This window comes from Pogona vitticeps, chromosome 3 (assembly GCF_051106095.1).
Source record: "Pogona vitticeps strain Pit_001003342236 chromosome 3, PviZW2.1, whole genome shotgun sequence".
Lineage (NCBI taxonomy): Eukaryota > Metazoa > Chordata > Lepidosauria > Squamata > Agamidae > Pogona > Pogona vitticeps.
This window is the reverse complement of record NC_135785.1, coordinates 84,995,742-85,017,951: the sequence shown is the minus strand read 5'-3', so window position 1 is coordinate 85,017,951 and position 22,210 is coordinate 84,995,742. Positions and strand designations below refer to the sequence as shown.

The following is a 22,210-nucleotide window of genomic DNA, read 5'->3' as shown; positions in this document are numbered from 1 at the left end:
GTCTGAACTGAGGAAAGGGGCCTTTAAAATCTAGAGTTATAAAGTTGCCTTCAGTTTTGTTATTATTCAGTTATCATTTTATAATAGCTGAAATCCTGCTGGTGTAATCATGCCTGTGGAAGGCTGAAGATGTCATCAACAGGGACGATTTTGGTGAATTAAACATTCTCTACTTTTGCCCCACAGCTCCACTGCAATCCCTTTGATCACATGAATACTGTGAGAATTGTGGGACAGGAGGTGGAAGTCTTTATTTACTGAGAACCATCACAGTTAGAGTCAGAAAAAAAGTTACAAGCTTCTACACTAGTAGAAAATATAGACCAGAATTGTATGTATGTATGTATGTATGTATGTATGTATGTATGTATGTATGTATGTATGTATGTATGTATGTATGTATGTATGTATGTATGTATGTATGTATGTATTTATTTATTTATTTATTTATTTATTTATTTATTTATTTATTTTTCAGCAAGTTATGCAAACATTACAACAGTATTACTACTGTTGTAATGTTTTCATAACTTGCTGAAGTGGTTTCGTGGCTGTGATGATTTTTAGTAATTAATGACATCTTCTTTCCCACTGGTATCCACCATGGCATCCATGTGATGAAAGGGAAATATTTAATTTTCCAAAATCCAAATGACAACATCCGTCTTTCACAGGCATAGTTACACCAAAAGATATTTTTAGCCAATATTTGCTTGTACTGTTTTGTTGCTGCCTTTACTGTCTATCTTCTCTACGTCATATATAATTGCACTCTAATTCTAAACACATTTACTTGAAAATAAATTCCACAGATTAGAAAGACGCTTCCCTTCAGATGGATTTATTTTTTATAAATAAAGCCCATCTACATGGAAAAAAATCCACTACAATATTAAGAAACTAGATTTATAAATAGGATTTTCAGGCTCCTTTCCTTAGAATTTAAGTTAGCAACGTTATCACTTTCCTTAGGATATTCTTCACTGCCTCAGTGTATCTTTCCCCTGCTGTGCCCTTTTTCCTATTCTGAATCTGACACATTCAGAGGCTGAACATATTTTGCTTACAACGTCTGCCATTGTTTTTACAGAGGTCTAAAATGTGGCTGTTTCTGGCGGTGGTATGCTTAATCCAACAGGCTGCAGAATCAGAATTCACCAACAAGAGACATTTGAATCCTCAAACATTTATGACTGTTGTAAGTTGCATTTGGAAATAATGCTGTTATTGAAAGAAAATCCTTACATATTCTTTGCAGATAGTTTCTCCAGCAGGTGATTTGTGCCATCATTGACTTATCCAAGGCAGGCAAGTAACTGACAATCATTTGTGAGATCAGCACTCTGATTAGCATCTACTGTAAAAGGGTTTGGCTGAATGAAAACAATGGAGCTAGCTGAACCTGTATTGCAGGGATCTGTTCTCCAGATTATCATCATGCCTTAGATCTAGTGCACATATTTTCATATCTGTTAGATGTGGTATTCTTTTTAAATGAACAAGCTACCTGGAGTCTGCACAAAAAGAGGCTTACTACTGCCACATGAACCAAGGAAGATGCATATTGTGGTTCTTTGGCACCTTCTGCCCCCTATAGAATGCACTTATCCCTGCCCACCAACTAGCTATTTGATGGGGAGGGAATATAGCTGGTATATAGGAGAAATCTAGGAAAGGAGAGACTGAAAAATGTCTGAAGTCTGTTGACTGATAATGGCACAATGAGAAATCTCAAGGGACAAGGAATGTGCAACCTCCCCATCCTCACATGCTGCGAGCTAGGTTGGAAGTGTAAAACATATACACTCCTGTTAGTAATTTCCCTTGAATCCAATGCATTCACACTGTTTCACTGAACTAAATGTGGCTGGTCCAAGACAGCAAAGAACAACACTGAACCCTCTTTCAGGCTTCATCTACCAGGATTATGCTTTGCAAAAACCGCACCTCCTCCTCATGGTAACCCAGGAGGAGAATAGTTTGTGGGATGGATTTGACAAGATAGCTCAGTGGTTTAGTGGTTTATCTGGTTTATCTGTGAAGCCAGAGGTTGGGACTTTGGTGCCCCACTGTGCTTCCTGGGAGAAGAGCCAGCCTGTGTGGCCTTGGGTAAGCTGCACTGTCCCAGAATGCCCCAAGAAAAAGAGAACAATAAAATACTTCGGAGTATTCTCTACCTTGAAAACCATGGAAAGGGCCACCATAAGTTGGAACTGACCTGACAGCACACAATACAAACACAATCAGATATTAGGTGGCCAGTTCTGGACAAGGCAGGGACAGAGCAAAAATAGGAAAGTTAGTAGAAAATGGTGGTAGTTATTATGCGGCATCACGTCACTTCCATCTTACGTTGAGCTGACCAGTTACTGATCTTGGAAAGGGCTAGCAGTTTAATCAACTGTTAATGAGCCCCCAAATCTAATTCAGTTAAGTAGGAGGGGGCACATTTTTAAGCAGTTACATTGATGCCAAATTGCTATTTTAGTTTAAGATAGGTGCCTATATAAAGGTTTCCCAGGAAAAAGAAAAAAGCCTCTGTTTCGGCCTTTGGAGAGAAAGAAACAGCTACAGTACTTGGATTTTTGAAAAACCCATTTCCCATCTGCCCTATCAAAGCTCTACTTTTGCCTTCCCTCTCCCCATCCCTTATAGTCTTATCTTCAGAGCTCTTCCTGTTTATAACTTAATGATTGTCAAGCGGCTGCCAAGAAGCCAACATTCAGAACAGGAGCCTCTGTCTGGTGCCTAATGTAGAAAGCAAGAGGACCACCATCTTGATTAAAGAATGCAAGAGGGCCACCATCTTGAAAGACCAAACTCATCTTACTTTTCTTAGCCCTATAAGGCTAATTAAATAAAGCAAAGTGTGCTGCTTATACACTGCTCATAGTGCTTGGACCACTCTCTGAACAGTTTACAATTTGATTAGGCAGGCTACACATTGCCCCACTCCAAGAGTTGGGTACTCAATTTACTGACCTTGGCAGGATGGAAGGCTGAGTCAGCCTTGAGCCAGCTACCTGGATCCATTGGAACTGAACTCAGGTTGCGAGCAGAGTCTTAACGTGAACCCAGAAGGAAATCTGCTTGGTCCTGGTGTCTCCCAACACCCCAGTATAGTGAGACTTGGCAGTGCCTCTGGGTGTGGTGGTTCAAGAATCCAGAAGGCTAAGTAGAACAATTACACCTGTCTTACAATGTAGAACTGTCACCACATCTACAAAACAAAAGCTCCCAGTAGCTGGCAAAAAGTACCACAAGTCCTCTGAGCCATAAACCCAGACAGTTGGTTGGAGAAATTTAATATCTCATTAAAGACAATTAAAAAGCAAAAAGGACAACCATTCCTTAAAAGTTTCTAAACATTTCAAAGAACACTTGGAGCAAAATAAGAAAGCCAAGCTGATCTACCTAATACTCATACATTACCACAGAGTCAGCATAGTTTTGAAGCATACAGAGTGTATTCTTCCAGGCACAGGATAGCAGGACAGCAACTGAGCATAGCATCTCCTGAGAGATAAGCTAAGCCACCTAAAGTAACCTCTTTTTATACATTAAACACCACATTCTTGATCCTTCCAGACAGTCTGCCAATCAGACTTTGAGCTCCCTCAAATCTGTACTTTCTGCCCCCTCCCTTCACACAACTGAAATTATTTTCCAGTTAGCATAGTACCAGGGAACAAGCTAACTTGGCCTTGAAGGCCTTGGTTGCAAGACATAAATTGCAAGTGTTACTTCCTTCTCATTACTGAGTAGACACTTATATAAAGCAGCCTTTAAGAACGTATCCCCAAATGCTGGTAATTTTATTTTCAAAATTTAGGCTTTCCTTTCTACACCATAACTGCATTCAAGTTGGTTATATCACCTTACTAATTATATTGTCACATGGGAGTGGAGTTAAGGGTGGTTACAGGGGTTCGTGTTTCATCCTGTACACTACTCAGAGTAGTGTGTATTCATTAAATGGGTGCTATTTAAAATAAACACATAAGATATTGTTAGGCTTAGACTTAGTAGTTCTAAGGTGACAGGAATTGGGAACCAGATTCTATTTTGCAAACGTATTTTTCAAAATTTCTTCAGAGTGAAATTATACAGTATTGGGGATACCCCAATGAAGAGTATGAAATTCTTACTGATGATGGCTATTACCTGAAGGCAAACAGAATTCCTCATGGAGCAAGCAGTCCTGCAAAATCAGGTAGTCCTAAAAGGATTCTGAGTATAATGTGCCTGTGTATAGAACTGATTGTTCATGTGGCTTGGGGATGGAAGTGTGATCAAGTATGGGGATGGGACCAAATGGGATGATAATTCTATGTCAACACCAAGTAATTAGTGTTCTCTTCCAAGATAACAATGACATTATTAACATAGATAATGAACATTCAAAACATTGATAACATTAACATTCTGGCAACAGGAAGACACAAATGGCATGAGTTATCTGGATGAGAGTTTTGCAAAAACAATTGTCTGGTTATATATAAGGCAGCATAGAAATCCGGCTAGTTACCAGGTACTAATATGTAAACCCAATGAACTGGGTTAGTTTGTGGTTCATTTCACAACTCAGTTTGGGGGGATCCTGTTTTTGCCAAAGCGAGATGAAACTGTGAACTTACTTCCCTTTGGCATTTCATTTCCTTTGGCAAAAGGGGATGCCTGCCTTTGCCTCTTCCCCCCTATCGACTTTGCCCAGCTGCTCCTGCTGCCACTGCCACCTCTGCCTCAGCTGCTGCATAGGTGCCATCCTCAGAGGAAGTGGGCCTGGCTTCCCAGCCAGGAGCCAACCACTGCCTCTGAGTATGTGCCCATTGCCCTGCTGATAGTTGGATGCATGCTCAGAGACAGTACCCAGATTCCCTGCCAGGAGCCTGGCAGTGGTGCTGGCAGCAGTGGAGGTAGCAGGAGCAGGTAAGGGCCCCACAGGCATGAACCGGAAAAATGAACCACGAACTAGCTCATTTTTTCCAGGGCTTCATGGTGGTTCAGGGTTAGCCGTGAGCCATGAGCCATCACAACTCACTGGTCTTCCGGTTTGTGCCCATCTTTTGTTTTAAAGCACAGCAAATACTTGCAGGTTTGTTTTGCTTTGATTTTGTTTTTGATGATAAAGAAGTAAGTTAGCGCTGCCAATCATTTAACAATAATGTGATGTAGTGGATAGAGTGACGGACTAGGACTCTGGAGGACAGAGTTCAAATCCCCACATTGTCATAGAACCTCACTGAGGGAGTAAAACTGATAAAACCATTCCTAAATATCTTGCTTACTGTGAAAGCCCTATTAGGATCGCTATGCAACAGTTCTGATTTGGTGGCAGAAAATATATATACACAATAATTCTTAGTATAAGAATAAAAATCTTTCTGTTCTGTAAAGTGGAATTCCGGTTGCATCACCGAGGAGGCACTGTAGCACATCACATCAGTAAAAGTTGATGACCCAAGAGAGACATCAATAAAAGCTGATGACCCATGAAAAATTTCCTAGGTAAAATGTCGATTTTCAGTCGAGGTAATCTCTCTCTTTTTCTTCTTCTTTCCCAGGGTCTAAACCAGTTGTGTTACTAGTGCCCGGTGTGGTGATGGAAGGTAGGTGCTGGATTGCAAATCTTCCCGACAACAGTTTGGGATTTGTTCTAGCAGATGCTGGCTATGATGTCTGGATAATAAACAACAGAGGAACCACATGGTCTAGAAGACACCAGAACCTCACAGTTGATCAAGAAGAATTCTGGAATTTCAGGTTTGTTCGAGGGATGTTCCTACTATTGCTTGGATGGATGTGTGCTGCTGCTAAATCAAAGTAGAACTCTCACACTTTGTGACAGACAAGTTATGGACAAATTATCACGATGAGAGAAAACATGTTGCATATGTGACTTTCTTTTAGAGCCAAATGCTGCTTCAGAAGTGTCTGCATTCTTAACCTATAACAGTATGGAGGGAAAAATACCTCTGAGGTCCGGAGTGATTACTCTCTTGAAGACAGTCATTGTGAGGTGATTTTTAGTAGTGGCAGGCAAGGGCTCTAACATAAGTAGATATTTTCAAGTACATAAAGCCAAGATAAATGTCCAAAGTGAGGACCAGTTCTGTTTCTTCACACCAACATTCGGGGAAGGAAATAGAAATGTAGGGGTGGAATCGAGTATCTTGATTCAACCTTGAATCTGTATCAGCCATATGTCTTTGCAGCCAACCAACCAGTATTGAAGAATAAAGCTGACATATGAAAAATCAGGAAGAAATTACTTCAAGACCCATTAGATATGAAACAGAGCTAAGTAAGAACAAGTCAATAAAACTTATTTTTAAAAAAGTTAAGATTCATCATATTATCCCTTATTTGGAGAGCTGCTATCAGTTTTTCCTGAAGTCTTGTACACGTTACTGAAACAAATACCACTTGATATTTTGGGATATCTGTTAATTAGGTAGATGAGTACAAAGTAAGACAGCTCTCCTTTGACTAAACCCTGCCTGTGCAGCTACCACAGTACATCTATCTTGTATCTAGTTAGGGTTTTTAGTAAATATGCTTTACATAAAGCTTATGTATGGCACTGGTTAGCAGATTGATTGGGCAACAAAATTGTAGGATTCATTTTAGCACTTTTTTGAGTGTACCGGACCAATTGCAACAGGAAGGTATGGTTGTTGACAGTGCAAGTCCTGCTTATTTCAGAATATTAAGGATGCATTTGTGTAATGTTTACTTGTGAGTAAGTTCTATTTAATTCAAAGGAACCTATTTCTGGACAGACATCATCATCATAATCAAATGTATTTTTATATAGCACTGTCTACACTATATGGTGGTCCACATATATTGAGTGTTGCAGTTAACATCTAATGTAAGATACATGTAGCGCATCCAACATTAAAATTTGTGTAAAACGTTTCAGTTATTCGGATAAGGACACAGCTGTCAACAGATAAATCAACAGTGTTATCATCTTACAAAATTACTTAAACAGTTTATATAAAGAGACTTAACAAAAAGAAAAAATGTTCATATGATGTTCATGGCAAGCGAAGATTAACAAAGTGTCAGCAAGATGTTTCTGCAGGTTTACTCTTAGGAGACAGAGGGAGATTTGCCTCTCATTAAGGTCCTGGCACCCCTTATTTGGTTGGTTGGTTTGTTGCCTTTCTCCCACTGAGGGGACCCAAAGCAGCTCACAATGACTGAAACAAATAACCCCCCCCCAAAAAAAACATACGAAATAAATCGCAAGGTTAAAAATCAATTGAACATACAATAATTTAAAAACAATTAATTAATTGTAGAATAATAATTAAACATTAAACTCAGCATCCAGAATGGACTCTATATTAGTTATTACTTGTCTGCCTGAGGAAGCCAGTCTTTAACAGTGGGTGATAGAATAGAAGGGAGGGGGCCAACCTGAGGAGGAACATGTCACTGCTCTTCTGACTGCCAGTCTCCAGGCAACCCAACGCTAAGAGAGAACCATGAGAAAAGCTTCTCTTTGGGTAGATGTGTTCAGCAGAGAGCTGAAGGGTGGGGGGACTCCAGTATAAAAGATTTGCATGCACCCAAAATAGCAGTCACTTCTTGGTAACTCCTAAGGCTGAGGAGAGGGGTTGCTTCAGGCAATATACATGAGCTATTTATTCTAGAAGAACATTCCAAAGCTGTTTACTTATTAGGACCTTCCAAAATAATAGTCCCTTACAATGCAGAATAAAATTTGAATTTCTCCTCTTCTCTTCAGTGGTTCTGATCTAAGTAGGACCAAGGTTGAATCTAGCCCATTGTTGACTATACCCTAGTGTATTTTATACATGAGTTCAATTTCAATGGTGCATGTGTGTGTTTTACAGTTTCCATGAAATGGCGATGTCTGATATTCCAGCAACCATTAACTTTATCCTCCAGAAGGCTCAGCAAGAAGAATTATATTATATTGGCCATTCTCAGGGTGCTGCAATTGGTAAGTAGAGAGATTCGGGCCAGAGAACATCCTAAGTAGTAGTTGCTGTTGCTGCTGTTTCGATGTAGATACCATCCCATAGTGTTAAAGAGTGGTCTTAACCAACTAGATAGGCGGGATATAAATAAAATAAAATAAATAAATAAAATAAAATAAAATAAAATAAAATAAAATAAATAAATAAATAAATAAATAAATAAATGAATGAATAAATAAATAAATTTACAATATAATTATGCAAACAACAACTTTGCCCCCCCCCCGGTGAGCTTCGTACTCATTTTACTGACCTCAGAAAGATGGGAGGCTGAGTCAACCTTGAGCCAGCTGCTTGAACCCTTTGGGATTGAGCTCAGTTCATGAGCAGAGGTTTGACTGCAGTACTGCAGTTTAGCCATTGCACCATGGGGCTCTCTAGTGGAAGTCCAGAACATAGAAGCAAAGTTCTAAAATCCTAGAAACATTTCATACACTTGAGCAGGAAACATTTTTAAAAGATATTATTTATGCTGAAAATCTTCCGATTCAAGGTACTGTATGGTTGTTATCGCAAATGCTCATTGTATAAATAATATGTTAGTGTTCCAGGCATAGAGTTTTTTGGTTGCTAAGCTATAGACTGGCCAATCCTGGATTTAAATGAAGGATTAAGTGAGGAGAAAGGAATGTAGATGTTCTGAGAGCCTTGTGATGCTGTGCATAACTGGTGAGCAGCTCACCTACTGATTAATACAGTCAGAGATCAGAGAGCACAAACTATGACTTCCTTATCCTGGCTGTCCCTAAGCCTCTTTCTGATTATCCTGTCTGGATAAAATAGAGATCTGGAATTGAGATGTTAAAAGGATGTCTTTATATGTTCATGCTCTCCCTCCCTGGCAGCTGAGTGATAGCTCTCTCTCTCTCTCTCTTTTGAAGCCTTTTGTCAGTTCAGTCAGATTGATGTCTTGACTTCAGGTCAAACTCAGGAAGATGCTTAGTACCTTTTAAGGACAAATTCACCTCAGGTGAAGAAATGGATCAGGAAAGCTGAGCTTGGCTTTCACCTTTATAATAATGTGTGAGGGGAGTTCCACTCATCTTTTAATCCAGCTGTTCATTAGATTGTTGTTCTTCTGTTGCCTGTTGCCTCTTGTATAGCGGACATCAGCTGGAGCTTGATGTAAGAGTATTTTTAAAAGAAAATCATTCCAGTGACAGTCATATTCTGCTTTACAAGTTTTATTATTTTCCATTTTGTTATATAGGCATTTCCACACAAATGTCTACTGCATCAATGGCTGAAAGGCCATAATTTATTTGAACATAGACTGATCCTAGTCACTGTTGTGTAAATGTTGTTGACTGAGGTTGAAGCATTGCCTCTAGTAGAGAAATGTCAGCAATGCCCACAATCCCTGCCACATGAGACAAGTGGACCAGTGGCAGTCCTCCAGGAAAGCCAAGGTTCTTCCCAGTAGAGTGAATGGAGACAAATTTGCTCCTCCCACCCCCCACCCACCGCCTTACTTAGGTGAGTGGCATGAGCAGTTCTGCTGCAGCTACTCCATCTTTTTTCTTCTAAACGGGTTTTCTCTACTGAGAAAAATACTTCAGAAAAAAACGCTGCCAAAAAAAGTGGGAAATCATAGTTCTTACAAAGGCTTCTTCCACAAATCTTAGACATTTGTACCTGGGACTAACTCAGGGCCACTTTGTCGGCATTCATAATATTTGGTGGAAGATATGTCATCTTCCTAAGCATGCTTAGGCTATACATATCCAACGCTGGAGATCATGCCCATCATGCTGAACTGTAAGGGCCTGTATGCAGAATGGAGACCCTCTATCAGTGGTAAAGTCATAAATCAGTCACCTGTATCTAACGGGTGGAGGATCAGACATGAATGAAGTCATTGACTCCTTCACAGAACAACTGTATTCTGATACAGACCCTTCAAGGCTCAGATTGAAAGAAGAACCAATAAGGACAGCAGTGATTTTGATTATATTTATTTGGGGCTTCCCAAAAGCCATACCCAAGTAAGACGGTGTAAAGACCAAGAGGCCACTACAAGAATTCACCCAATGTCCAGTCATAAATACTGTATAATTTCAATTTTATTTTATATTTTATTTTATTTTTAAATTCTTTCTCTGTTGCAGGTCTTATTGCCTTCTCAGCCATGCCAGAACTTGGTAGAAAAGTCAAGCTGATGATGTGCCTGGCTCCTGCCTACATATTGGAGGGCACCAGGGGACCAATGCGACAGCTTTTGTCACTTCCTGATGGATTAAGAAAAGTAGGTAGAGTATCACTTGTGTCACCTTGGGTTGGTGAATACACAGTTTTAAAAAGTAAAATGTTTCTCATGTAGATGCATGAAAAACTAACATATTGACTTTCACCATTTCCATAGATGTATTCAGGGATAGGCAATGAGCACTATGGGGCAGGATAGCAGTCAAAACAGCAGCAATAATATTTATTCACCTTGCAATGAGGTGGGATGAGGATATCCTGGTTAAATTAACGCAGGCATGGCTGACCCATAGCTCTGCTCCACCTGCTTAATTGGTGTGTCCTCAATTCGTCTCTAGGCTTTTGACCTCATAAGGAGGCTCAGGTCACAAACTGCACATATTTATAATTCCTACCAACTTTAGATTAATTGCAAGAGTGAGGAGCAGCACAGAAAGTCCAGCTTGCTGAGGCCTTGAGAGGGATTTTGGTCTACAATGACACTACAATGGGAAAGGAGTGTTGGCTGGAACCGTGAGCTTTCTTTCTGGGGCACATTGGAAACTGATGCCTCCCCAAACTGGGGGTAGGTTGGACAGAAGCCCACATCCCCTACTAAACCACTGCTAACAGTCATGTCTGCTAGGTCATGACGAGTGGACTACTCTGGTGAATTTGGGGGTCTGGAAAGCTATCACAATATAGACTTGCAGAACCATAAAGGCTGACAGATTTATTGTGGCATCAGCATTTGTGGGCTAGGCCTGTGCAGCCAAGAAGTAGATTTTTCAGTCCACAGAATTTTAGTGTAATAATAATTCCATGCTGTAAACTCCAGATTATGGCAACTTTTCTCAGAGTTTTCTAGATATAAATACTCAGAAGTGATTTACGAATTGGAGGCCCCCTGACAGCATGTAGGAGTTTGGTTGAAATTTCTCAGAAATGAATTTTCTTATATATTTTTGGATGATGTTTTCTCTTTTGAGTTCTATGGAACTCCCACTCAATTATATTTATTAGTTTATATCCTCTTTCACATTTGTGTGATGTCTTGTAATTGCTATCACATACTGTAACTGGAATAAATTGCACAAATAATACACTCTTTTAATATCTACACACTAAACATGTTTACTTGAAATGGGAAGTTCATGCACATAGACATGCTGTTTATAGTGAGATTTGGCCTGGGGCCACATTCCAGTTTTGAGTGGGTGCATAGGCTCTGTAGATGGACCAAGGGCTGAGTGGATATATCCAAAGCAAAGTGAGTAGGTTTAGGTGCAATACACACCAGTGGACATTTTCCCACTAAGCATGGAATGTTGAACACCTGCCAATAGCAGCTTGCAAAGTTCACATCTGAATCGCATGTTACAGCTCGTAAAGTGTGTAGCTTAGTTCTCTGCAGCAGGAAGACTGAAGAAGATTTGAAAATTAAGGACCTTTAAATACCTAGTTATTGTTGATCACGGATGCAAAGTAAGAGCTGAGGCAATTGTTGGGAACCCTTGGAGACTTCTTTGGTCCAGAGTGAGGAGTTCGCCATCACTGCTCTACATGAATTGGGGCCTTAATACCACAGGGATCCACCTCAGACAAACACCTAGAATGGTAGACTTGCCCTTCTCAGATATCCAACATTGCTGGTTTCTCTTTACCACATATGGGTTTGATTCTATTCACATATATAAAACGTGAAGCGGGCCCAAGCAGATTAAACAAGAGCAAGACTGCATTAAGGGCTAACTCAAGAGTGGACTTAAACCCTTTTTTAAAATGTTGCCTTTATGAGAATTGGTGGGGGTACGTTCAATAATTAGAAATTAGTAAAGAACCTGCTGTGCTAAGAAGGGGACTTAAATGTAGGTTAAATGCAGCTTGTGCACCAGAATTCTGTGCTTCTGGACTAGCCCAAGACCATCCTTCCGAACATTTAAAAACATTTCTGGAAAAGAAAGTCTTGCATGAAACATTCTTTTGCCCTCTGGAGATAGCAGGGGGATTTTGCCCTGTTTTGAAAGAGCTCAGGTCTGCAGGAGCTCCTAGCGTCTACCTTTTTTTGGCTACCTGAGGGAACAAGGTAGCTGCTCAGCTTTTAAACAAACATTTCTGAATTTAATAATTTTTCATTTCACAAAAACCCACTGTAGCAACTCGTAGAGTACATAATCAGTGCATTAATCTTCAAATCTAATAAATATTAATTATGAAAATTAGGGAGTGCCATCCTCTGGTGGTTGGCAAATCTGAAAAATAGCACAAAGCCGGACTGATGTCAGTTATCCCTGTTCAAAAGAGATTTACAATGGTTTGTGTATTTTTATTTTACAGCTTATATGGGGGAAAAAGGAATTCAGCTTTTTAAGCAACAGCCAGAAGACCCTCGTTGCCAACTTGTGCAGCTTTCCAATATTAGACAAGATTTGTATCCACCTAATTTTCCTTTGCGCAGGTTATAATGCAAAAAGTCTAAATGTGGTAAGTAATTTTTTGTCAAAAAAGAAAAATTCAGTTTAAAATGGACATTAAAAAAGAGAAAGGAAATTAAACACATTCTATATATTCATTACAGATAGCCTATAACCCAGGCATTGCACATAGCCAGGGGTGAATATCTGAGATGCTCAAAATTCTACTTTTGCCAGACCTGTCACATGAGCCTGTACATGTATGTGTGCACAAGGGCAAATACACATGCTAGGAATGAAAATCCTTGCTTGTTCCTCTCTCATGTGCAAGAACAAGGAATCACAGCATTCTTCACCTCATGTTGCAAGGGTACAAGATACTGTCAGTCACAAGAGAGTTTTCTGACTTGTGAGAACACTTTTGCAGGAATCATTATGCTGTTCTGCAGATTACAGTAACTGCTGCCTTGGATCATGCATGGACTTTTAACAATTACAAGTATCTAATAGGTTGCTCCTGCCCTTTTGATTTTTCAGCCTACTGGTCCATTCTTGCTATGTGTGTGTTCATGTGTGTGCACACCCTTTTTTTCGCAGTGGGACAAGACACTAGCCTATGCAGTAACATTTTTCACAAATTGCCGAAGCCTCAGCCACAGCACTCCTTGCCTTGTGTTTGTACTGGAGGCGAGAAATCTCATGGGATCTCCACAGAATTACCACAGTTCTTGCACAAGATGATTTCCTTCCTGCACCAGAATCCCTGCAAAGGGCATGGAGCTGAACAGATTGAGCAGTTTCCTGCATAAAAGACCAGGACAAAAATGGCAGGGGTGGTGATGGGACTAAAAAGATGGGGGGGAATGTCAGTGTTGTATTTTGGTATTGTTTTGTTTACCATTTTTACTGTGGTGTTTGTTTGATCATTTAGTATTGTGTACTCACTGTGGTTAGCTTTACATAATGTCTTGTAATGATATAAGCCCCCTTGAGCCTTTATTTTTCTTTTATGTAAAATTGCTTTTATTCATCGTTGCACCCCTTGTTGTAAGCCTCCTAAAGTGGTCTTAATTGACTAGATAGGCGGGATATAAATAGAATAAATAAATAAATAAATAAATAAATAAATAAATAAATAAGAAGAAAGGTGGGATAAGTAAGTAAGTAAGTAAGTAAGTAAGTAAGTAAGTAAGTAAGTAAGTAAGTAAGTAAGTAAGTAAGTAAGTAGACAGACAGGCAGACAGGCAGACAGGCAGATAGATAGATAGATAGATAGATAGATAGATAGATAGATAGATAGATAGATAGATAGATAGATAGATAGATAGATAGATAGATAGATAGATAGATAGATAGATAGATAGATTCATTCTTTTTTGCAAGAGGCCGGGAAATCTTGCTGGTGCAGGGGAAAGTATGAGCAAGAAGTCTTGACATGGTGAGATTTAGAAAATCATGGAAGATGAGAATTTTAAAAACATTTTCCCCATCACTAATACATACTGAGACGTGTGTGTGTGTCTGTGTGTCTGCGTCTGTGTGCGCACGCGCATTTACGCACTCACATACAAATTATGACCCAAGTCTTGGTTTTTATCCAGTGAGTTACATTTCAATTTATTTCCTTTTTCCTGTTAGAAAACAGGAAAACCACACTCTGGAGCTATTTCCAAACTTCATGAATTTGCCTTCGTGAATACATATTTCCAAACTATTTTCATATCTATTCTTTTTTCCAGAGCAAAGCAGATGTGTATCTTGGGGGAAGCTATCCTGATTTTTCTTCAATGAAAACAATAACCCACTGGAGTCAGGTAGACTTTCTTAAAGGTTGTGCGAGCAATTTCATACATGTCTTTACTTACTACATGACAGACTATATAGTCCCTGGTATAGGTACAGTACAAGCATAATCAAATCTTCTTTATGTATGTAGGTTTCCATGTCTTTTTAAAAGTAGCACATTACAAACGAAGGAAGAACTCTATTAAGCAACATGGCTAAACATGTCACTGGTAACTTTCCAACTGAGCCAGAGGCGAAGCAAAAATTCAGTAGAATGTGGGGTTTTTTTGCAGTGCATGTGGAAATGAAAGATGCTATTTGGAAATAAAATATCAATATTTTTCCTAGGAATTCCTATGCACAGTATTTATACAAAACCAAAACTTTTTAATGACTACAGTGTGTGAGAAAGAGCTTCTACTACAGTATGTTTGTGAAGGTTCTGGGTGGGAATCATTGAATCATAGAATAATGGAGTTGAATAATAGAATAAGGCCATCAAATCCAACCCCCTGATCAGTGGAGTAATACAAATAAAATGATACAGTATCTGACAGATGGTTGTCTAAATTTCTGTTGAATGCCTCTAGTGCTGGAGCACTCAGCACCCCTTGAGGTAATTGGTTCCATTGCCGTACAGTTCCATTGCTCTACAGTTAAGATTTCCCCCCCTCATATTCAGCCAAAATCTGGCTTTTTCTGAGCCCATTGTCCTACATTCTGAAATTATTGAGAAGAGATTCTGCCCATCCTCTGTATGACAAGCTTTCAAGTATTTGAAAAGGGCTCTCATATCTCCCCTCAGTCTTCTTTTCTCAAGGCTAAACATGCCCAGTTCTTTCAATCTTCTTTCATAGGGCTTGGTTTCCAGCCCCATGATCATCCTTGTTGCCATCCTCTGAAGTTGTTCCAATTTGTCTGCATCCTTCTTGAAGTGTGATTAAAATGTTGTGTTAGATTTATTGTCTATTTCTTGTAATATAAATATGGTACATCAACAAATTGCAAACTGGATGTAATTTTCTTCTTCTTTTTAGATTGCTAAATCAAATGAATTTAAATATTTTGACTATGGAGATAAGAACAAAGTTGTGTACAATATGGTAAGGATATGCCAGATACTTGAAAAGACTAAATGCAGTGGTGATTTTTGCCATTGTTAACAATGCAGTATATAGAGTGTTCAATGTCTTGGAATCACATGAAATGTTAGACAGTATCGTATTGCATAGCTCTACCTGCGCAAAAGGAGTGACATCACTGGCATTTGCAGATTGCCACTAATTGAATAGTTCCTTTTTCAGTTTCAGGGTGTGCATGAGTCATATAGTGTAGTGGACAGAATAATAGACTAAGACTCAGGTGGCCTGTTTTTGAATCTCTGCTCAGCCATGGAAGCTCACTGGGAGTATGGAACTGGTAAAACCACACCTTAAATATCTCACATCTTGAAAGCCCTATTTGGGTCAGTTCTGATTTGATGGCACATATGACTTGTGCACAATTATACAAAGTTGTGCACACCCTAAAAGAGAAAAATGAACACTTTAGTTTAACCGGTGTGTCACTGCTAAAGACATCATTCCTGTAGTGCAGGAAGAACTATCTAACAGGACACTGTGGACATATCAAATAAGGGAATGGAATTTGGGGAAAATATGAATTCTTTTACATAAATGCATTCACATGGGGCACATTAATTCCTTTTTGGATGCTAGCTTTGGGATTATGCCTGTTTTTACACAATACTCTCTCTCCCTTTTGCTAAAAAATCAGGACTAAATCCAATTTTAGCTCCAACTTAAAAGGACCCATGGGACAAAATTAGGAGTATGTGAATCCCCTCCACTTGGATTTGATCTGTATTATTTGCCTTACAAATCATAATTCACTTCAAGCCAGTTTGCATCCCACCAATTTGTTTTGTGCCAGAATATTTTGAAGCATTTTTCCATTTCTGTACTTGGTTGAATAATGAAAAAAACATGAAGATCGGAGAAAATAAAGGACTGTGATTTAAAATGGGGGACAGAAATTCAGTGCCATCAACTACAACTGGAGCCACAGAGTGCAGGTGGAGATCCTGCTGGTTTCCTTTCCTCCTGTACTTCCACCTTTTCATTAATCAGTCCTCCATTAGCTCAGCACTGTTGTTCAGCTGTCAAGCAATATTTTTCCTGGGTCTGTGGTTGTACTGCCAAGATTTACAACATTAGTGAGATATCAAATCTCAGGGGGAGAGGGGAATATGATCAAATCAGTCACTATTTCACATATCTTCTTGAACAGACCAAACCTCCATTGTATAAAATAGAAGACCTGATGGTGCCAACGGCTCTATGGAGTGGTGGGAATGACATTATTGTAGACGCCAAGGATGTTGAACAATTGCTCCCTCAAGTCACTAACTTAGTGTTTCACAAGAACATTCCTGATTGGAACCATGCTGATTTTCTCTGGGGACTTGATGCTCCACAATGTCTTTACAAGGATGTGCTTCGTCTGATGGAGATGTACACATAAGAATCTTAATGTGAGTTGTAATCTGTATATATTCTGTATCAATTGGGAAATTTATTTAGTTGACAGAAAATATTATGAAGATAGCTTTGTGCTCAAGATTCCTGCCATTAATTTAGGAAATGTTTAATACTGATTTTTCACCTTTCTGGTTGAATTTGTAGAGCTGCACTGAGGAACTAATCAGCAAGACATAGCAAAGGCATATTTTCATTGGAAGAACCCCACTGCCAGCCATTTTCCTGGTGCCACAACATACTGCTTTCCCAGTGAAGATGTGGAATAAGGAAAGAAGGGATCAGATACTTCAGTTGGTCCAGTTTTGTAAATCCGCACCCACACAGGGTATTGCTACCTAGAGAAGACAGTCTCTGTTCATCCATTACTCTTGTTTGCTTGACTCCTCATTGTTCTATCTTCAAAGAAAAATGTCGCTGGAAGATCTGAGACATCCAGATGTCATTCAGGAGAAGAATGGAGTTTCTAGTCACACAATGGCTGAAATCCATTATTAACTTGCAACTAGAGTAGGCCAATTGAAACATGGGCTTGAGTGAAAGTAATCTCCTCTGTAAGTTCCATTGATTCAATGGACCCACTCTAGCCGCATGTTAGTAATGGATTTCAGCCACTTTGAACATTAAAGAGTAGGACTGTATAGGTTTCCCATATAGGCCTTTATTTTGATTTGATTATATAAATTTTGAATAAGAACTTAGGTCAGACTCATGTTCCTGATGTTTGAGGGTTCACAAAAGAAGTATATTTGTTTCTCTTTGTGCCATCTTCTGCCTTTTGACTCTCTCACTGTGGCAAAGTTAATCTTCTTAACATTTTCCAGGGAGCACTTTGCTATCTATCTAGCACCAGTGCAACAGATGTGTCATTTTAGAACATTAAAATAACCATGTATGGAATCATTCTTCAAGGAATTGAAATCAATATAGGGATTTTTCTGGACTTTTCTGAAGAAGAAGTACTAAGATAAATACTGGCTGAAATCTGCTTAGTGTAGTAAGATATAACTAGAGTAGCCTCATTGAATCAGTGGAGTTTGGGGAGTCAAGTTCTCCATAGGCTTCAATGGCCAAAATCCTATTGCTTAGGATAGTAAATTGCAGTAGAGTAGGCCCACTGAATCAATGAGAATTTAGCAAGTGAACTCATCTGTAAGATCCATTGATTACTATGTTAAAGTAATTGAGCTGGAAACCATTTAGAAATATATTTGGGGTGGGGGCTGATTTACTAGCCTTTTATCTGAAAAGGTGTGGGGAAAGGGTGAAATGTATATGAAAATTATAACTATCAAAAGCAAAGCAAAGCAAAGTGTGCAGCTTATATATTGCCCCATAGTGCTTCAAGCACTCTCTGGGCGGTTTACAAGTTAATTATGCAGGCTACACATTGCCCCCCCCCCCGCAAGCTGGGTACTCATTTTACCGACCTCGGAAGGATGGAAGGCTGAGTCAACCTTGAGCCGGCTCTCTGGGGTTGAATCCCAGGTCGTGAGTACAGTTTGGGCTGCAGTACAGCAGTTTAACCACTGCACCATGAGGTTTTGCTTTTACTATCAGAGAGATAAGAAACCTATATAATTTCAAACAGATATTCAGTATAACTTGGGTGTTATAATGAATGAAAAGGGTTTAATGAATATTTCGTTTCCTACTGAATTGATAGCAGAATGGCAAAAACAACAACACTGCAAGGGTGGACAATAAACGTGGAGCATATAATTACAAATGCAGGAGAAAAATGAAAATCCAGAAACCTCCAAGCAATCATCTTTATTGGTATGTCCTTTGTATACCAAAGGGTTATAATTGTATAGCAAAGGGTATGCACATGTATTTGCATACACATACCCATCAAATGGAAATATCCATAAATTTTGAATAAAGAACCTCTTCACATGCAATGTTTTTCTCATTCGTATAGTCATGTCTGAAAAAACATTGCTTACAGTCTCCCAGGGCTAATTTCTTTGCAAAACAGAACTCAGAAAATGTTTGTAGCATTTGATGCAATTTGAAGCAAAAGGAATTTCTGATTCTGAATGGAAAGAGGAACTGGGGTGGTCAGCATGAGCTTCTTGGTAGAGTAGATTTGAATAAGAATGGGAATAGGAAAAGCAACAGTGAGCCATTGTTTTACATGGAAAATGCAGACACTCAAAGTTAGAGCCACATTTTTTTTCTGGCTTCATAGGTGCTTGTTTTAGCCAATAAAGCAACAGCACCTGAGCTAACTATTACGTTTCATAAAGTGGTAGGCACTCGTGTAACATACTCTAAACTATTCTTCAAGATCCAGAACATTCTTTCAGCGTATGTGGAGAGAGAGGTTCCTCCAACCTCTGTGACCCTCCCTCTACTCCATTGGCCTTCTGATGCACTTACTCTTCTCTCTCACTCCTGTCATTCTGTCTATCCCACACGTTGTTCCTACCTTCAGTCTCCCCATGTAACCCAGCTGTCTTCATATTTGCCTGTGCTGTTCCTTGGATTGCTGCATTCATTTTTCCACTATTTCTTACAGCCACCCTCCTCACTGCTTTCTTCAACCAATGCAATTCAAACCTACTCTCCCAGTGCAGCTCTGTGATCCATCTTGCTGCTCTCTCTAACCACTCTGTTGCTTCTTGGAGTCCACTCCCTTTCTGCCATTGACCCTTGAAAAAAATGAGTTTCAGTCAGGCAAAGGAAGTATGTATGTCAGCTGTTGGCCAAGTGGGGAGAAGGCCTTGAGGGTTCAGTGGACAGTAAGTACTCCACCCATTCCAATAGTGGAAACACTCAGAAGAAACTCCAAAAAGGTAAATTGATTACAGGGGACATTGTTATAAATGGCCAGGAGAACAACGTTCTCTAACTTATATTGTCCATAAGCTATCATTGGAGGACTCTGCCAGGAAAATTGTGAGGTGTTTAAATCTTATAAGATGCTCTTGTGATCAACCTATTTATTTATTTATTTATTTATTTATTTATTTATTTATTTATTTATTTATTTATTTATTTATTTATTTATTTATTTATTTATTTATTTATTTATTTATTCAGTTTGTATCCTGCTCCCATTAGTGTCACAGCACTACATCAGGCTGAGTTGTTGGTAGGTTGCTCAGAAAAGTATGTTAGGATGTATATAGAGCCCTTCCAAATGGCTAAGGATTTTGTTAATGTTTTAATGAGAGATGGGATTTGCTCCTTAGATTTCGGTTGAATTGGCTGTTTCTGATACTGAAAACTCTCTTCAAAAATGAACATGATATAATTGTCAGCGAATGTCCAAGCATGTTTTTAAATAACTTTGATACCATCAAAAGGGAACCTTTTAGAGCTGCCTTTGTCCTCCTGCAAATGAAGACAACTCCCAAGGCAGTGAGGCACCCACTCTTTCCATAAAGGGGTCAGTTGTGTCCATCACTCACTGTATGATAGGCATCAATAAAACAGATGAAGCTTCTTCCTTTTATGGTTGTGCAGTAATGAAATAAATCATGCTTGCTGAACCCCCTGTTGAGATTATTTCTTTTCCACCTTCTTCTTGGCCAGGTTTGCTGAAAAACACAGTCCAAAGGAAAGCATAAGCAAAGGAGCCCAGAAATTTCAGTAATTTTTCTGTGTGTGAGAGACTAATCTTTGCTGTATCTTTAAAATAAAAGAGAGAACAAGTGGCATCAGAAGGTCTTCCATAGTGATCAGATGTGGCTTTAAGGCAACGTTCATCACTGAGGATATGCCATGAATGACACGTTCATCTTCCAGCCAAAACTCTGATGGGCGCAACATCTCCCAAATATATACTAGGTGATCAATATAGAAATACATTGACCATGTGCAGAGAGTTGTGTTCCACAGAAATGTACATGGATGGCACATTCTATGGACGGGGTGGCCCTGGCAATCACTCTTTCCCCACACGTGATACCCTTTCTGAATGCTTTCTGATACTGGGTGCCTCTGCCAACCCCTTTGATTCTCCTCTGTGTCTTCTGAAACCTTTGCATCTCAAAGCTTGTCATGTTTTTGCCCTCTTCGGAACTTACGTGGGTGAAAGATACAACAAGAGGGAGAAGCGTGTATGCCATTTAAAGCCCTTGGCACCATGGCTGCTTCTCCCACAGGTTAGGATGTGATGAGAGTGTTCCAATTGCCACAGGGATGGAAGCTGTGGCAATTGGAATATACAATATTCCAATTAAATATACAATATTTTAATTGTATTTTACCATAATTGTTTTATCTTTTTTACTGTATTTTAATTGTTGTAAGCCGCTGAGGGACCTTTGGGTAGTGTGGGCGGCATATAAGTTAAATAAATAAATAAATGAATAATCTTGGACAGTTTCCTCCTCCCTTCGTGGGAGTTGCAAGAGTTTCCCTTGCCACATATGTGGGGGCTTGCGAAATGGCAAGGAGAACAAGTGAAACAAAGAAATTAATCATGTGACTCTAAAAACATAAACTGTCTGCCCTGAACTGCTATGGAAGGAAAGCTAATTCCAACCCATTCACAAACATATTCATTATAGATGATTAAAACAAAGAATGCTTACAAAAGAATATGAGAAACACAAAAGAAAAACAAATAATATTGACACACAATGAGTTACACAACATGGATACAACAATGGGGATTACATTCTGCTACAAAGTCAGATGCAAGCTCTGCCCCCACATTTACTCCGGCAATACCATCATAATACCCAACAATGCCACAGATGTGTGGAGAAGCACCATCTTCACTTCTACTGCCCATGGACCGTGTTTGGGCACTAAATTTAACGACCTTGCAGATACTTTTAGAAACTTGTAAATAAATGAAACAAGGACGGGGAAATGTCACTTCTGAAAAGCATAGATACTCATCTTTAGAGTGCTATTTTAGTCTGAGCGCTCAATCATACATAAGAAAAGAACCCCAGTTATATTCTTTTCATCCCTCTCTTATTCCAATACATTTCTCCAATGGTCATGTGGTATATCTATTGGTGGGAGAGTTGACATCATTTCATTTCCTGCTCTTCAAGTTTCTTTTAATTCATTTTCTCTTGGGGCAATCAGCCCCCCCTTTAAAAAATACTACATATTTATATTGCAATAAATCAAAGTGAGTCTTCTCTGTTCCCCCCATTCCCTTTCCTCCTTTACTCACTCATTCCCTTTCCGAGCAACATTCACACACACTGAAACAACAAGGAATGGGGTAATACATAATCAGTACATTTTAAAACAAGCCTCCCAGTGAGAGGAAATAAACTAATTGCCTGGGCCAATGTATCAA

At 39.2% G+C, this 22,210-nt stretch overlaps 1 protein-coding gene across 1 annotated transcript; it reads left to right on the top strand.

Moving 5' to 3' along the window:
• The first annotated feature begins 1,099 nt into the window (after positions 1-1,099).
• On the top strand, positions 1,100-16,921 carry LOC110083122 (lipase member M). The gene is made up of 9 exons (XM_020801305.3): positions 1,100-1,198; positions 4,096-4,213; positions 5,565-5,763; positions 7,869-7,978; positions 10,124-10,260; positions 12,537-12,683; positions 14,353-14,427; positions 15,436-15,501; positions 16,688-16,921. The coding sequence occupies exons 1-9, from the start codon at positions 1,100-1,102 to the stop codon at positions 16,919-16,921; spliced, it is 1,185 nt and encodes a 394-aa protein (XP_020656964.3).
• The last annotated feature ends 5,289 nt before the right edge of the window (positions 16,922-22,210 follow it).

Coding starts and splice junctions, on each gene's coding strand:
- LOC110083122 (XM_020801305.3), top strand. CDS start 1,100: ATGTGGCTGTTTCTGGCGGTGGTATGCTTAATCCAACAGGCTGCAGAA. Junction 7,979..10,123: donor TTCTCAGGGTGCTGCAATTG/GTAAGTAGAGAG, acceptor TCTCTGTTGCAG/GTCTTATTGCCTTCTCAGCC. Junction 15,502..16,687: donor ACAAAGTTGTGTACAATATG/GTAAGGATATGC, acceptor CTTCTTGAACAG/ACCAAACCTCCATTGTATAA.